General features: G+C 32.7%; 1 protein-coding gene across 1 annotated transcript; it reads left to right on the top strand.

The window, feature by feature from the left end:
• Positions 1-5,900: 5,900 nt before the first annotated feature.
• On the top strand, positions 5,901-14,589 carry LOC142354863 (uncharacterized; the record flags this gene model as incomplete). The annotated part of the gene is made up of 2 exons (XM_075407213.1): positions 5,901-8,603; positions 12,111-14,589. A coding segment is annotated over exon 2 (1,234 nt), but the record flags the coding sequence as incomplete, so codon positions are not given.
• Between the last annotated feature and the right edge of the window lie 4,076 nt (positions 14,590-18,665).

An 18,665-nucleotide genomic window follows, 5' to 3' on the forward strand; every position in this document is an offset into this window, starting at 1 on the left:
TAAAAAAAGTATAATTTTAAGGGCTCCAAAACACTTTTCTAGCGAAAAAATGTTGTATTTTTGCTTGTACTTGTTTTCCTGTTTTTGCAGTTCTGTAACATTTTCTGGATAATAGTAGATCTCAGTGGCTTCTGCTAAAGACATAAGGAATTGATTTTGATATTTCAGGTGATTGCTATTGTTATTTCAACTTATTTCGAATTTCCGTCAACCTGTTGCATAGTCTCATTAAACACAAATAGACTCTTCTCTTTTTTTAGTGAAATTAAAGTATTTCCGCAGGGTATTCTTTTTTTCTTGTGGTCCTATTTGAACCATTTTTTTGAGATGAGGGCTCCATATTAAACACCCATAGTCTTTTCAATTAATAGGTTATGGTTTTGAAGGCTTAAATAATTTGTTTTTGTATTATTTTTTGTTGAACTTTGAGTTCGTTCTGTATTCGTTGTTAATTTGTTGTCATAATTCTTAGTCTCCACTAATTTGAGGTAAAATTGGCCTGTCTTAAATTTGAATATTTCTGTTTTTTTGAAAATTTAGAATTTTTACAATTTTGGAAAATATTCATTTAAAAAGAATCAAAGCTTTTGAATTTCGACGATTTTTTAATCTCATTTTTGACAGTTTGCATTTAAACGCTTATGTAAACAAAGCTGAACAATTCTTTCAGAGGAAAAACCATTAAGTTTTCACTGTTATTTGTTTGTTAACGATGTTGCGGATCCGTAATTTTGAGTTTTTATAAGACTTTTTTGATTTGGTTAAATAATAATTTATTTTTAAAACATTGAAACATTTTTGTGTTTCTTATTTTTGGTTTTCGTGACATTTACAATTTTAATAACGGTTGCCGGTAGTTTAGATGATGAGAGTAATTAATCAAACACAATCGTTTTATTGAATAGCCCATGGTTTAAAAGACTTTCTCCCAAATGTCAACTGAAAACTTGATATTTTGATGTATCTTTCACTTTCCTTTGTAGTCTTATGACAGTTTCTGAGCAATGAGGGATCTCAATGTTTCACTGTTCGGACCTAAAAACGAACCCAGACAGTATTTACAAAATACAGCGAATGGTTTTTTGACTTTGAAATTGTTTTCAAAAACATAAACCTATTTTCAAAATTTCTGTTGGCCTGCCGTAAATTTGAATTTTTCCAACTTCTTTTGGCTGAAAATTTAGATTTTTTACAAATTTGGAATAAATCATTTTGAAGAGAGTTGAAGTTTTTGGATTTTGACGATCTTTTTATCTCCTTTTCAACAGTTTGCAATATAGTCTCTTATGTAAACAAAGCTAAAATCTTCTTTTCAGAGAAAAATTTTTTATGTTGATACTGTTCTTTGTTTGTTTATGATGTTGCGGATCCATAATTTTGAATTTTATCAAAAATTTTTTTGTTTTGGTTGATTAGTAAAATTTTTGTGAAGGCCATTTGAAATAGGTTTGAAAACATTCTAGTTATCAATTATTTTTTTGACGAATAGGTGTTATTGGTACCCATCAATCCAACATCTATCTCGTGACACTGTTTGGGTTCTTTAGTGTTGAACAAAGTGTTATTTATTCTTAGCTCTTGAAAGATAAAAATTGCGTCCAAATTTTTTTTTGCAAAACTAGAAAATGGTTAATCCTGAAAAGAAATGTACTGTAACCCATAAGACAAAGATGACCGATTTTAATTTTTCCCTCAAGAAAACTTCGTCTTTGTAAAGCAAAAATTATACGTTTTCACCTCTTTGAAACAATAAAAGCTAAAGCAGTCAAAAACTATTCAAAAGCATTTAAATCTCGAGTTAAATAAATTTAGTCAAAGCTATCTTGTCGTGGTCCTTGTAGCAATATTCCGAAAAAAGAGTTGTTTTTCAAGAAACAATGATTGCGTTATTATTTAGCTAGCCTACAGACGCGGTTGGAATGCAAAAAATCAGTTTTTGTAGGAAATAAATTACTGAGACTCAATAGGTCTTAGAAACATTTTCTCTAAATGTTGCGACCCACTTTAGTGGGGGAGAAACTATAAACTCAAATGGTTTTTTTCAGTCAACCTTGGCCCATCGATATATTGATCGTAGAGAAATTTTATTAGTATCATTAGAAAACCCGTGCAGCGTAGAACATGGAGTTATAAATTTTTTGAACTTTGTTTTTTCTAGACAGTTATTGAGTACCAGATATTTGTGAACATTGGAATGAGATCCGTTGTTTTTGTTCACATTTTAATAAATTTTTCCTAAGTTTGTTTTTAATTTTTTTAAAATTTGTAAAATTTTGTTCTAAACAGTGCAAATGCTCTCGCCTAAGGTCCGGAAGAGCGCTTTTAACTCTGTTGGTTAAAAAAAATTCACCAAAAAATGATTATTTTTTCAAAATTTAGCCTTTTTTTATCAAAAGTTGTCCTCTTATTTCTTTGGTCAACTTTTTTCAAGTTTGCCGGACGCATGAGGTCCTATGATCACATAATATGTTTTCAGAGAGAATTTTATGGCTTCTATGCATTCAACAAAGTGTTTTCTTAAATTCGAATGCAACACTTGTGTTTTAACGGAATTTTTTGGTCCTTTGCAGTCTCATAACTGCGTATGAATAAAAAATGATCCAGTTTGCTTCCGTAAATAGTATAGTTGAATTTATGGAATGCCTTCAGTTGACATCTAATGGATCTTGTTTATTTGAATATATTTGTTTTAAAAAATCTCGGTTTTTTTTAATTTTGCTACTTATTTCGAATTTCCCTCAACCTGTTGCATAGTCGAATTAAACACACATGGACTCTTCTCTTTTTATTGAAAATAAATATTTCAACAAGGTATTCTTTTTTCTTGTTGTCTTTTGTGAACCATTCTCTTGAGATGAGGGCTCATTGGTTTTCAAACACACCCCATTTAAACATCCATAGTCTTTTCAATTAATAGGTTATGATTTTGAAGGCTTCAATAATTTGTTTTGTAATATTTTTTGTTGAACTTTGAGTTCGTTCTGTATTCGTTGTTAATTTTTTGCCATGATTATTAGTCTCCATTAATTTGAGTTAAAATTGGCCTGCCAAAAATTTGAATTTTTCTGTTTTGTCTATTTGAAAATTAGAATTTTTACAAATTTGGAAAATATTCATTTAAAAAGAATCAAAGCTTTTGAATTTCGACAAGTTCTTAAATCTCATTTCTGACGTTTTGCAGTATAGACTTTTATGTAAACAAAGCTGAAGTCTTCTTTTCACAGGAAAAACCATCATTTTGTTACTCTTCTTTGTTTGTTGATGATGTTGCAAGTCCATAACTTTGAGTTTTTATAAACTTTTTTTGATTTGGTTAATTAGTTATAAATTTTTAAAACATTGGATCATTTTTTTGTTTCTTATTTTTGGTTTTCGTGTCAATTTACAATAGTAATAACGGTTGCCGTTAGTTTAGATGATGAGATCATTTATTAACACACAATCGCTTTAATGAATATCACGAGGTTTTATTGACTTTCTCCCAATTTTTAACTGAAAACTTGATTTTTAGATCTATCTGCCACATTTCATTGTAGTCTTATGACCAATTCTGAATAATGAGAGATCTCAATTTATCCCTGTTAGAACGTAAAAATGAGCCCGGCCAGTATTTACAATTCACAGCTAAAGTTTTTTTTACTTTGAAATTGTTTTCAAAAATATAAACGTATTTTCAAAATTTTCCGTGTTTTTTCTTTTTGTCTACGTTGTTACTTAGTCGCAGTAAGGACCGGTCCCACATGTTTTCAGGAGACATACAATTTTTTTGCTGATGTTGATTTGATGTTTTAGTTGCTACTATTCGGAAATTTGTCTTGTATTATCTGTTGCAGTTTCGAATTTTTAACAAGCGTTTTTAGCAAAAAGATAATTATTGGTCGCAATTAACAGCTATTTTGGTTCTTCGCTTTGTTGTTTTTCTTGTCTCCTATTCTCATCACTGACATGTATCATTGGTTCCCCAAGGTGGCCTTTTTCAGTTTTTTTCCTGCTAACGAATGATCCAATGGCTCAGATGAAGTTACATAAGACTCTATCTCGTATTTGTAGTGGAAAGCTGATGATTGACTTTCCCTCTCTTTGCTCTTTTTCCTCTTGACTTGTACAACGACTTATTGCGGAATGGTTACATATGTTTTCAAGTACGTGTTGATATTTTTAGTTTAGGTTTTAACTAATTTATTTTAAATTTGTTTGTGATTTCTTGTTATGAAAAGATTGATTTTGAATTAGACGCGAATTGATGTTTTGTTCTGTTTTTTCTCGTCATTTTGCTAATAGCAGGCATCACTGGCTCCCCAATGAAGCAGTAATTAATTCATTAATCGGTTTGCAGTTAAAACAAATTACTCCATAACCAATTGTTTTCGAAGATTATGTGTATTTTTGGACGTTTTCTTTCTCTTCCTCATTTGGTTGACATTTAAGTCAAAAATATGAGCGGGCTCGAAACATTTTGTGCAAACGCACGTTACCGAGCCTCCTTAATTGCTAAACGTTTCTTCCAAATGAAAACCATTTAATTGCAATTAGCACGATATTTTTTCGTGCTGACCAGGCTTCATTTTATATGTCCAATTTGATGAATTCTAAGCAGGAAAATATAGACTGACTTTTATGCAGAAAACCTTTTTTTCGTCAACATTTTTCTGTCGGGAAAACCTAAGAAACAAACGTTGGCAAAAAACGGCACCAAATTGCCATGAAACCTAACTTCGGCATTTCAGTTGTTATTCAGATTTCTCTTCCGCTTATCTCAAGTCCAACAAAAAATCGAACAATTTATGACACAATTCTATTGCCTTTCACCGTCATGATGTCAAAAAGCAACGATAGGACCAAAGAAGGGGAACCAAATGCCCAAAGGAGGCAAGAATAAAAGTTTTATGAATCAGTTATTAATACCCAAATTTGATGCGCAAATTGTTTTAAAAGTGTGAAAACTTTTTATGTGGGACTCGTTCAGCAAAGTCGAATTTTTGGCCAATGACGAGGAAAATATTCGAACAGTACATTGAAGCGCTGTTTCTATCCTACCAAATTCAATCCAGGGTCCTATAACCAAATTTATTATTTAGTCAGTCAGTCAGTGTACTACACAATAATTGCCTTTTTCCGAGTATTTTTCTGTCCTAAAATAAATTTGGTGCTAAATTTTGGGAAAGCAATTTTAGCTCTTGTTGAAAAAAGTAGGCCTTGAAAGGAATTGATTCAAAATTGGAAACTTCCTTTTTCTATGAGTTTCTTTGATAATTATTTAATTAATTAGTCTTCAGAATGGTTTGAATCATTTTAATTTCATGTTTTTTGATGGTCAAGTTTTTTTTCAACGTTTTTGTTTTGTTTGAGTTGTTTTCATTGACATTTTCCGCGGCCTTTCGACAATTCTTTGAGGTGCCTGGAGTTTTGGATTACAATTTGAAAAGCCAAATCTACTTTTGATGTTTTATTGTTTGCGCATACAAAACGTTTTTAATAACAATTTTCTTTTTTAAAGGTTAAGAACGCTGCTCGGATTAATAGATAGTTGGTCTTTGTTTGAGTCAATTTTAGGAGAGTTTTTAGCTTCGCAAGTCGATTCGAAATCAATTTAGGTCGCTTTTGTTGGGTTTTTTTGTAGACAAAACAGAACCTGTAAATTGACTTATTTTCTCGCTCATTATTTTTTTCTATTGATTTTGTTCACAGTTTGTTTGCGACAATCAGTTCACATTTCGGGAAGCGCAAACCCAAAAAATATCACGGAAAAGGTGGGAAAGTATAAATGAATTGTTTTGTACATGTGTGAGCTTGTTTCGGAGTGGGGGGGGGGGGGGAGGGAGGAGGTGTATTCATTAACAGCTATTCCATAGGAGGGGGGGGGGGGGGGGGGGTGGGGGGGGGGCGTGGTAGTGAAAGAGTTTAAATTATTGAGTGTAATTTTTGTCTCTGTTGTGGTAAAGAAATGTCACCATCACTTTTCAAATATTTATGGTACGTTGGCACATGTTTTCAGCTCCGTGCGGTCGCGGCACTTGTTCGTCGTTTATGGAAAATGTCTATCTAAGGAAAATGCCGCTGTTTTTAAGTGGAGGCAAAAACAAAAAAAAACGAAACGAAACATTACAATAAACGTATTTATAATCCCTTCAATTTTCCACACTGTAGTTTTATTGTAGTTACTTTTAGTACTATGCATATTTGTCATCAATTTTTCAGTTTTTCTACTTAACAGAGCTCAAGTTAAAAAGAAGCGTTTTTACAAATAGATACATTTAAACGAAGCGTTTGAAAATTTGCGCGCGAAATTAAACGTTTCATTTTCTATTTTCTTCCCATTAAGCAAATATTAATAAATAATACATTAGCAAACATCGTTATTCGTTCATATTTCTTACTTTGAAATGAAAAATGTATAATTTTACGTTTTATCGCTTTTACTGTATACCACGACATATATTCACGCTTTACGTTTCCGTTTTTTGTCAATTTGGAAATATTATTTCAAACTGGATATGCTGAAAATTAAGCCCGGTATTTTTGTTTTTTTTTTCATGAGCTGTTACAACTTTTTAACCCCGCACGCATTTTTCTTGATAAATTCGAAGGCATATGGCTTTAAAATGGGATAAAATGCAGGGAAGGTTACATTAATAGCGTTTTTCGTTGAAAGAAAAATACAAAAATGGGAATGAGATAAAATGATCACTCCGCCGTTTGTACCAATTTTTTATCCCCTGGAGATTATATTGTTTTTCTTTCCCAGCGCGATGATTTGACTCCGCGTTGCGGGGCTCTACAAAGCCACAAATAACAAACAAACAAGCACAATATTGCGGCTGTTTTCAGGGCTTTCTCACTCGCTCTATCACCCTTTCTTGTTATCTCTTTTCTCCTATTTCAGTCCCAATTTTGGGCTTTTTTATTTGAAATGTTGTAAAAATTGGGGAAAAGTCAGCAGATGGAATAAGTTACACTTGGGTGGTCAATACATAACTTTCTCTCCCTTTCTTTTTCACCCCCTCGCATTTATTCCTGCTTTTATTCATCCCCCCATTTTCCTATTCTTTGTAGTATCCCAGTAGGCGCCCCAAATACACAGTCAGCGACCTACCAAAATAGCCCAAGTAGCCGAACGCTCATTCGGGCGATTTCCCATATTTCATTTACATTAATTATAGCTCTCTGAAATTAGAGCTTTAAATTAAACTATTTCGATCTAAGATAATCTCGCTTAAAACATGGAAGCCGTCGTGTTTACAAGAATTAATAATTAAAGTGTCAGAATTTTTAGTTGCCAAATTTTTTGTTACAACATTACTCTAAAAAGACAAAAATAAACAGCATCAGACTTCTTTAATAAGTAGTAGATAAATTGGGCAGTTGTCCTGTTCAACCTGTAGTTGTTTTAATTACAAAAAATGGTACTATTCATTTTAATGTACAATTTAGTACCCCTTCACCAAGTATAGACCTACTGCACCAATTTTTCGTTCAAAACTTTGTCAACTTGTGTTTCTGAATTCTAAAATATTTCTCTGTTTAACTATCTTTTGTAAACTATCCTTTAAATTTTTCTAATGTATAAAAACTAAAACCGTTTTTAGTAGCTTACATTTGCTTTGTGCGAGAAGTTTTCTGCCAACCAAGGTGGGTTGTCCGAAATGATTAATAACTGTGATTTCTACGTAATCGTAGCTGAACCGCATTAGGCCACAGCGGCCTGTCTTCAGCTGCCCTTTTTTTTATTATTCTCCACATTTCAGGCTGTTCTTTTCATGAGGAAATGATGCGACATGTTATTATTTCGGTTGCAAAATGAGTTTTCGCGAAATTTTTCGGTTTGATGGTTTGAACTTGAACTTTCGTCTAATGGGGTGTAATGGTTGAATGAGAAATGGGGCATTTCCGAGGCGACGAAGGGTCGAAGGGCTAACGCACGCACATCCGGCACTTACAACTTGCATTATATCTTCACACAACACACCACACACACACTTTACTTGTTAATGTCTTTCTACCTATCCAGTGCTCAATCAACCTCTCAAAAACTACAAATTATCTAAACACCGATTGCGCTCTTATGACGTAACATTTTTACAAGTTATAGGGGAAATTTTTACAATAGTACTCCGCGTCACTCTTATTATCTTTCTAATTTAACACCTAGACACTGTTTCTGACGGCGAAATTTGTTGTTTAAAAACAATAAACACATGGCACCATTTTTTGTTCTTTAAAAAATTGAGGAAATTAAAAATTGGTGAGATAAAAAGAAATAAATGGTTGTTTTTGTTCTTTTTATGTATCCAGATCGTGCTTTAATGAATAGAAAAGGTGATTGAAAACTATTCAGTTGACTTTTTGCAGACAGAAACATTATTTATTTTGAATTTCAAAACAAAACTTTTTGTTTCGGTATGTAAACCACTTCAATTTTCTCATTTAGCCACAACAGCTTAAAAAACTAATCAACAAACGGTTGCAGAAAAGATTGCCGCTTCGTTGCTGCTACTTTTTCTCTGCTAGAATTCTAGTAGAATCCTGTCCGCCAAATTCTCCATTTGAGAACACGGCTCGGACAAAACTGTGCGTAGCACAGAATGTTGAATCATATCTTTCAAGTGAGTCAAAAATTTCTTCTCTTTGATCAGAAACGGAATGCTCTTTTGGCTATCAATTTTTGAAGCTGAAATTGAAGCGCCCTTGTTACAATTTTTTATTTTGAAAATTTAAGAACTCCGAACCCTCAATTTTTTTTGCTATAGCAGGTAAAAATGAATTCCATGGTCGATTAATATCCAACATAAATAATGTTTTCACAAAAAAAATGAAGAACAAAAAGAACACCAGTTGAATGATTGAAACTTTTAGTTAATGAAAGAATTGCTGTCAAAACTTGGAGTTGAACATTATGCCAACTTTTTCCTTTGTAGCAAAATGTTAATTTCAATTCGATTTGGATTACTGTGTCCTATATGAGCACTATTCGGAAATTTGTATAATTTCAAGCAAAAAAACTTTTCATTCAACAAAGAGTGTCAAGTTTTGTATAATTTTCTAACAGGAAAATTAGAGCTTCCAATTTCAATTAACTTGCGCTGGTGGATTCCGGTGTGTGGTGATTTCCTGTTTCAACCAATTGTAAAGCAGTTAGACAAAGTATGTTCAGAAAATTAGGAGAATGAAGCAACTGAAAAGTTGAAATCAACATCAGTAAAGAAGCAGGAAGCCAAGTCGAAAAACGTAATTTTTTCCGTTGCCTTTTTTTATCTTTTCTACCTACAAATACGTGAGGACATGGACCTAAAAGTTTTCTTGCAGTAAGCAGTATTTAAAAAGTTTTTTTTTCTATATCACTAAGAAATCACATTTTGCATTATTTGATTTGGAAACAATATCATGACACATAGCATTTCTGTTCAATCATATTATCGAAACAACAATGGGGCAAGAGTCAAAACAATTTATGGTTATAAAAGAGCACTTTTTGTTCTTTTTTATTCCTCAGAATTCTTTTAACAGTTATTTTTCTCTTGTTGTGTTTTGAATGACCCTTTAAGAACTATTTAGGCATTTATGTAAACATTTACCACCCAGAGACTCTGAAGCAGGATCAAAAGAATTGGCCTGAATATGCACAGATCTTTAAGAGAAAATTTTGGTTTTCTACTCTTCCAAAACAACAAAACCTGTTTTAATTTGTTTACTTCTTATTGAAATTAAAGTTATCAAATGATTGCTGCAGTCTTTTTTAGTTAAGTAAAATAAAGAATCCGCTGTAAACCAGATGAGATTATAAAATGGAGTTTCTGTTGAAACATTAGGAATAATTAAATGAAATCAAATAGAAAAATTAAAAAAAAATTCTTCCTTTTTCTTCTCAAAAATTTATTGTATGTTGTTCTGGTCTCATTTGGTTAATTTGTTTGACGAAAAAAAGATAGGATGTAAATTTAGTGTAAGTGGTGGCAGAAACTGACATATCTTGGTTTTTTAATATCTTTGATCTTTTTAGACGAAAAAAGTAGAGTTCAAATATTGCCTTCGTTCAGTAAAATACCATTTGATTTGGAAACAATATCATGACACATAGAATTTTTTTTCAATCATAATATCGAAACAACAATGCGGCAAGAGTCAAAAGAGTTTAAAAAGAGCACTTTTTTCTTTTCCGATCCTCAGAGTTCTTTTAACAGTTACTTTCGATTGTTTTCTTTTGAATGACCCTTTAAGAACTATTTTATCATTTATGTAAACATTTACCACCCAGAGACTCTGAAGCAGGATCAAAAGAAATGGCCTGAATGTGCACAGATCTTTAAGAGAGAATTTTGGTTTTCTACTCTTCCAAAACAAAAAATTTTGTTTAATTTATTTATTTCTTATTGAAACTAAAGTTATCAAATGATTGCTGCAGCTTTTTTTAGTTAAGTAAAATAAAGAATCCGCTGTAAACCAGATGAGATTATAAAATGGAGTTTCTGTTGAAACATTAGGAATAACTAAATGAAATCAAATAGAAAAATAAAAAACGTTCATCCTTTTTCCTCTTAAAAATTTATTTTATGTTGTTCTGGTCTCATTTGGTTAATTTGTTTGACTATAGGATGTAATTTTAGTTTAAGTGGTGGCAGAAACTGACATATCTTGGTTTTTTTTTGTCTTTGATCTTTTTAGATGAAAAAAGTATAGAGTTCAAATATTGCCTCCGTTCAGTAAAATAGTCTACAAAATAGATTCCTTAATTTGAACAAAAATAATGTGTTCAAGTGGTTAGACAAAGAAGCAAAAAATTAATCGAAGTATTTTTAAATTTCGGTTCCTATTTCCTCGTTTTCTAGAAAAATTGTTTTCTATAGTTGTCGTGTACATCAGGAGTATCACAGTTGATTGATTGGACTCAGTTGCACAGAAAAAAAAACAGAGAACAACTATAATGCCTCTTGTTTTGAATTAATAGTTTGTATGTTCTGACAAAAAGGAAGGAAATAAAAGTTTTTCTGTCTGGTTAGTAATGTTTTTAAAACATTGATAAGCCTTTAAAAAAATTGAAAAGCGAAGTTTATCCTGACGTTTTTCAACTTTTCATTAAGTAGCAATTAAAATAAATTGAAATGTAAAATGAATTGATATGTCTTATCGTACTAAATTTATCTCAGTTGAACTGTGCAGCATTTTTATGCAAATTTTATGTTCTCATAAATTAACACCCAATTATGTGTCCTGTTCCTTCTGTTTTAATGCTCTTTGTTTAACTTTGTAACATCTTTAACTAGAAAAGTTGTTGTTTTTCAGCTTTTCCATTTATTTTTTGTAATTTCTTTACGCAGTTGTTCTTGGGAATCTGTTATCTCAAAACCATCCTTATTTTTTCTTAACGGCAACATTAAGTCTATTTTGTTTTGTTTTCCTAAATACCGGAAATATCCTAAATTTTCAAATTACTTTTCAGTATAAAAGTGATAATAGTCATTAGATTCTGAACATGTCTCGCGGTTGCCTTAATATGTTTATGTTTAAAGGTAATATTTGGCGTCAAGAACATATTGCGTCTTAAAGCTCGAAGTGTTTTAAAAAATGGTTTTTTTGGGTGTCACTTACGAAACCGTCATTTACTATATAAAAATTCATATGACAATATCTGCTTATTTTTTTCCGGCAGAATCTTGCAAGACTATCATTTTCTGTGAGAATTTGAAATGTAACCGTTTTCGGGCAGATTCCTACAATATCACAATGCAGTCTTGTTTAGGGTTAATTGGGCGCCTTATAACCGTATATTCTCTTTCAACTTTTCCCGAATAATTTTCCTAGATGTTGTAAAAGCTTCGTGCAAAAGACACAAATATAAGTTGCGTAACTGCTGTGATCCAAACACTTCGTTATTGAATTCTGCGCCACGTGAAAACTTTGAAAATTGGACTTACAGGAAAGCGGTTAACTGCGCCTAATTGAACATAGTTTTCTATTAGCTTTCATCAAAAGAATTCTTTTAAGATAGTTGCTCAAAATCCAGAATTAACTTTATTCTCAGCTAGGAGACTCTTTGAAAATCTATTTGAACCGGTTTCAGAGAAAGCTTAAGAATTTAATATAATTTGTCTCAAATCGGACAGTTGTTATTTCAGTTCAAATTGTGATTTAAAAATTGGGCCTATTCGCAACATTTACTATTACCATTATACTACTGCAGTGCTCTTTTACCACAGCTACTAAATGGTTGCAAATGTTATATAACTTTCGGGTAAATTTATGGTACAATTTACAACCTACATTCGTTCCATTACTTCCCTCGTTTCTTCATATTTAATTATACACATAGCGGGATAACGATTTGTGAAAACATTGAATCGTTTTGTGTGAAGCCCTTGTTATGTTTTTACCCATTTTAGACGTGGAAATATTGTTTATTATTTCACACCAACCATAATAACCTGACGTTTTCCATTATGTTTCAATTTATTCAACTACCACCCCCTCCCCCGCAATCAACTTCAAATCATCGCACGCGTGCACATTAGTTGCAATTTGTATTTAACAACAACAACAACAACGTTCTATTTTTAGTTTCACTCAAAAATGCATTCAAATTTCATTTCATTGACACATACATCAGTTTAATTTTCCGTTAATTGAACAAAATTGATTAAGTGCATTTGAAAAATTTCAAGCCCAGCCCGCCTTTTGTGAACTATTTTCATTCACCCGATAGTTTGGTGGGGAAACAAAGTTGTGAACAAAAGAAAGCTTTTTAGCAAAAATAAAAGCGCGCCGGTAACTGAACAAAAATCTGAAAGCCATTTGAAAAAAGTTTTTAGTTATCGAAGACAGCATTCCTCTTTTTCTGAGGTTTTATCTCTATTTTCAGCTAAATTCCCCCCACTTTTTATCCCATTAAGCCCACTATGACTTTAACTTTATCCCTGGAGGCAAATTTCCTTTCGCCCTTTCTGTGACTATCTGCCTTTTTCAGCTAAATGGTTACTACTATCGCAGCATTTGCTTTGCTTAGTTAGCTTATTCCCCAATTACATTTTTGTCAAAATCTCATGTTGATTTTACAGCTAGCCAAATTATTCTTCACCTTTTAATTTTCTCAAAAGGCACAGTTTTAATTTCCTTTTCATCATAGCTATAATTCAACTTTCAATTACCACGAACATCGGTCGTTCTTATATACGTTGACCTTATAATTTGTTGAACTTTTGCTGGTCGCATCACGCAAATAATTGACTTTAAAAAATTTAAAGAATTTTACTTCCCATTCAAAAGAATTCTTTCAAAATGTGCCTTTGAAAACTATGAACTTTAAACGACTAATTTTTGGCTTAAAGGAAAAAAGTTGAATATTTCGCAAGTTTTTGTTCTGAGAAATGACAATACAGTGCTCAAAAAGCAAACACGAAACACGAAGAGCCTCTTTTCCAAGAGATCATATTTCAGCACAGATATCGCTTCTCTCTTACAGCTATCCGAACTCAGAAACTGCCAGCGATTCTCAATTTTCAAACTTACCAAAACTCAATTTAAACTTCACCGATAAAGAAGTCTTTCGAACAAAATCCGACGAATATGACTGCGCAACTTCGCCTTACCGACGTTACTCAGAATGCGTTGCACAGCCCGAACTAATTAGAGTTCTCCTGGCTTCCCAAAGTTGTCAAACGTCCCTTCGAAGAGCTGCCAACGTCTGCTTGACAAACTCTAGAATTGGTCAGGAACCCTTTGGTACCAATTCCGAAGGTCGAAGCACGGCTGAAAGCTCCGCGACGACCTTAACCCTCGATGGTGCTACGACGGACGGATCGTCTGTTGATTTCATGTCATCTCCGAAACCATCAGGTTCCGAACAACGAGACAAAAGTTCTTCCGAAAAGGTTCTCATTCTCTCCGAGGAGTCCGAAATTGCTAAATCCGAGTTGGATTCAACGGGCAAACTGGAATTGGAAAGTCTCTCCCAGCAACTACCAAGAAGAAAAGATGCTAAACCGCCTCTGACAGTTACTTTTTCTTCTCATCTTGCCTTTAATAACAGTGATAACAATAATTCCGATAACTCAGTAACAGTCGAGAATGTTCCAGAATGTTCCAATGAGAATAGCAGTAAAATCGGTGTATCCCTGTTGTCTGCCGAGCCGGCTATTTCGGGGGTTCCTGTTTGTATTGGTGGCTCTGGCTCCTCGCCTGTGGCGAAAGCTAAGCTAGATTTACCTCAGCTCGGTATCGGTGCTTACCAAGTGACTGTTAATGCCAAAATACGACGTGCTTCCACAGACAGGCAAGTATACTCACGACCAAAGCAACTGGGTTTAACCGGTTATAAATGGCTGATGACTTGGTTATGTTATTTAAAAAGCCAACATCATTTCTTGATGTTAAAAATTGAAAGTAGAAAAAAAACATCTGTGTATGAGACAAGCTCAGAATACATTGACCAGAAGCTCATAAATTTAGGTAATCTTTGGTTATTGATAAGAACAAATAAACCTGAGAGAACGAGTTATAGCAAAAACCCAAGTCAAAGAGATCAAGAGCAGTTAATGAACTTGTGTTACACTTTAAGCTATAAAATAGAGAGATGCTGGTACCAAATGAACCAAGCAAGAAGTAACTTTTATTGTGTCAACAAAATTACAGATAAATGTTACTTTTGCTGTTCTCCGTTCTGCAATTTTTCAAGTCTTTATGATGGCTTCAGTGTCAGCACTTCATAAGAACAAGTAAAAATTTGACTTTCATTTAAAAACGCTAATTTTTTTTACGTTGGTTGATCTAAATGGTTTTTCAGCCTCAAAAAATCTTCAGACCAGACGAACGCTTGACGATGACTAAAAAATTGCCGGGCTATATACCTAGAAAAACTTGCCTTACTTAAACATGGTAGCTATCTGAGTTGTCTATTTTTCTTGGTTGTTCCAATGTTACACTTTGCCAGCCCATGGAGAAAACCTAACAGGTCATAATATTTCCGACTCCACGTAGTGGGGGGGGGGGGGGGAGAGACTTCATATACTTTACTGTTTTTTAGTCAACTGTGGTCGATCGATATGTTTGACGTTGAAAGACTTTAGTAGTATCAATGGAAATCCCATTGAGCGTAGAGCCCACTATTGCTTGGATCAATCAAGGGGCAGCGCATATTTTATATGATTTTGACAATGTATGTTTTTTAAACAAAATTGTGATTTTATATTGGTCTTAACCATATTGTTTTAATTTTTGTCAGCTTGTCATTTAGTATTGTTTAAAAAGTACCCTTCCTACAACAGAAAAACCTCTGAACCTATATAAACCAGTATAACCTTTTATTTCAGCAGCTGTCTCGTTCCTACACTTTCACATTAGGCTCTTGTAAAATGTCGGTTATGTCGTGTGAGTTCTATCATTTTTTGGTCTTTTTGAAGTCATGCGTTGTGGTATTATCACTAAAACGTAATAATAATAATAATAAAAATAATAATAATAATAAATTGTTTTTTGGAAGAGACAAACAAAAAAATGTATATATTTTTACACTTTTTGTTTACACACTTATTGAACCGAGAGAACACCAAAAGGCAGTGTTGCCTCGTCATGTGGTGCCTCATGAAGCAGACAATTTAGCGTCATGATTTATTTCAATCATTTGGTTCGGAAAAACATGAAGAGGAAAAAAATCAGTAGAAACCTTATTTTTACCAACAGTTTTCTGGCTCTTGTTGAAATGATCTTACTGTTAATTGGTCCCTTCTGCAAAAATTTTAAATGTTTTGCGCGTATTCTCTGTGTTTAAATTTTGTTTAAATCGTTCCTTCTCACAAAAGCATTTTTTGTATTTCACTCATTTAACTCCCATATGTTTTTAATAACTAATTTCAATAGCTTAGATAAATGTAACTCTTCTATGTTATAAATTTTTATTGCAATTCTGAAGTTTTCAATTGACTCAATTTTACGTTTCCCTATACATAATTCTCACTAGATGTTTGATTTTGTTATTAAGTTTCTTGATGTCACTCTTTGCGGCTGTACCATAGATTATAATTCCATACTGTAAGATCGGTTGCACATACGGTTTTGTAAGCAAAAATTAGTTGAATTTTGTGTAAGACAGTTATCAGCTTATAGAATGTAGCACAAAAAAATTCATTTTATGAATCAAATACTGAATGTGATCTTTATAATTTAGTTTCTCGTCAATCAAGATTCAAGATACCTCTTTGATTTTTTGTTTTCAATGTGATTTCTCTCAACTGATATTTGATTGCTTTTGTTTCCACTTTTTTTTGAAAACTGAATCAAAAACTTTTATCGAAGTTCAAAGTTAACTTATTTCTGTCCAACCAATCAATTGTTGGTTTCATGCCTTAGACAAGCTGGCTAAGAGCTGATTGAATGAGTTGCATCAAAACTTTGTCATCGACGTAAAGGGTCATTGTTAGGTTCGCTGTAGCCTCCGGAGGATCATTTACATACATTCACATACACATTTACATGCTAAGATAAACAGTAATGGTCCCAAAATTGAGCCTTGAGGTAAACCTATTCTTAAAGGTAATTTAAGAAAACGTAATATCGAAAACAATTTAACATGGATGTTTTAAGGAGCCATCAAGGAAGTTCTATATGCATTGAGTTTGATTGTTAACATTTTTAATGAATTTTAAATTGGTTCATCTCAAAAGTTTCAATTGATTCGTGAACTCTGCGTCCTTTTTATCCATTTTTTTACTTGCATATTTATCTCATTAGTGATAGCTCAAAACTGCTTTTTAGTGACAAGAAAAGAACTGTTTTTTTCATAAAAGCTATCATCAGAATTGCTTGACTTCGGAGTTAGTTCTTTGAAGAAAAGAACAGTTGACTTCCGATTTTTATCCGTTATTTTGTGTTGTCTTGTCTATTTTGCTCATTAAGCACAGGACTGTCATCAGACAGCAAAGGCAACTGTGATTGGCGAGTAATTTCATTTTGTGATCGGAAAGCAATTTTTTTAGATGAGGAATTGCAAAAACCGTAAAAAGGTTAAAACTCGAGTTGTTAGTTTCTTGTTTTCTTTGTAATGAGCTATTAACCTCTGCTCATCTTTTTTTCTATCAGTCTTTGTTGATTTAAATCAAGACCAATGGATCGCGCGTAAAGAATTTGAGCAGCAACTTTTTTGCTGAATTGCCCCAGCATACTACTGAAATTGTGTTGTTAACGTCATTGGCTGCCATAAGCTGTTTGGGGTTAGGTTGAGTCGGTTGACAAATTTTCGAGCAGATTTAATGGAATCTATTTGAGAATTCAAAGCCTAAATAAATTAAATAGGTGTAAAACTAGTAGATAGATAATCATAAATCTTTTGTATCTTAAAGGACCTAAGTCTTTGACTTTTCGTTTGTAAATTGGGTTGAAGTTGAATTCAACAAAACAGTTTTGCTGTTCGAGGAAATTTTACAAGACCAACCTTATTACTCATAATTTTTTGTTTTGCGTTAATGTGAAATGAGCTGCTCAGTTTTTGTCTGTCCTAACTTGAGAATACAAAACGATTTCTTTTACAAAGCAGTTTACCCTTTTTCATATTGATTTTGCCGTTTCTCTGATTCATTTGGTACATTTTTAAGCCCGAATATGAAAGAGCAAGCTAAAGTAAGTAAAATTATTGCAAGCCATATTTTTTACAACAATTTTCCAATTGTTGTTGCAAAAAAGTTGTCACATAAACTTATACAAATTTTCCTCCCAACCCGGTTTGAAGTTTCTTTGATTTCATACAAGGATCATATATGATTTCATACTGTCCATACTTGATTTCTTAGTACGATCCTTGTATGAAACCAAGGAAATCGTATATGATCCTTGTATGAATACCAAGAAATCATATATGATCCTAGTACGAATACAAAGAATCATACTTCTATTTTTCGAAAGTCTTTTATCATTAATGTATTATCTTGTTTTTTTGTTTTTTTTCGGTAGGGCATCACCTATATGATTTCCCGGCATCACATTGTGACCCGCCAAAAGACCCTGACGTACAATAGCATTTTTGAAGTTGGGCACTAAATAAAAAAGTAAGTCCAAATACATAACTAAATTTTTGACATATTCTGAAGCCAGTTTATTGCTGATTTATAAGAAATAACCAAGAAAAAAATTGCATATAACCTCAAATTCGTTTTCTAAATATGTTTAAACCACAAAATTATTCTTTTAGCGCACAAAAGGAATCAAATATGGATTGCAAATGCGATATAATAATTTGATAAGTCCTCTGACTACATTATACGAGAATTTGTGGCAGCTATCAATGTTTTATGTGTCATATATGACCTTGTATGATTTCTAAGAAATTTTTTTCAGCTTCAATAGAAAATCAAAATTATACAGTTTTTAGTCTTTGGAATTTTTTGTATGATCCCTGTATGATTTCTAGGAAATCATATATGGTCCTTGTATGACTACCAAGAATTCATACAGATCATATATGACCTAGTATGATTACTAAGAATCATATATGACCTAGTACGAAATCAAAGAAAGCTGTATGATCGCTGACCCGGGAAGTGAGAAGCAAATTTCTCTCTTAATGGGCATTATCAGTGTTATGTTTTCCTATTGTCCTTTCTGAACGTTTTCAACGTGATGAACATAACCAGGCCCCAATCAGCCATGTTTGGGGAAAATTCATTGTATAGTATATAAATCAAACATCT

Source organism: Convolutriloba macropyga, unplaced genomic scaffold (genome assembly GCF_964194025.1).
Source record: "Convolutriloba macropyga unplaced genomic scaffold, txConMacr16.3 SCAFFOLD_1140, whole genome shotgun sequence".
NCBI classification, from domain to species: Eukaryota; Metazoa; Xenacoelomorpha; order Acoela; family Convolutidae; genus Convolutriloba; species Convolutriloba macropyga.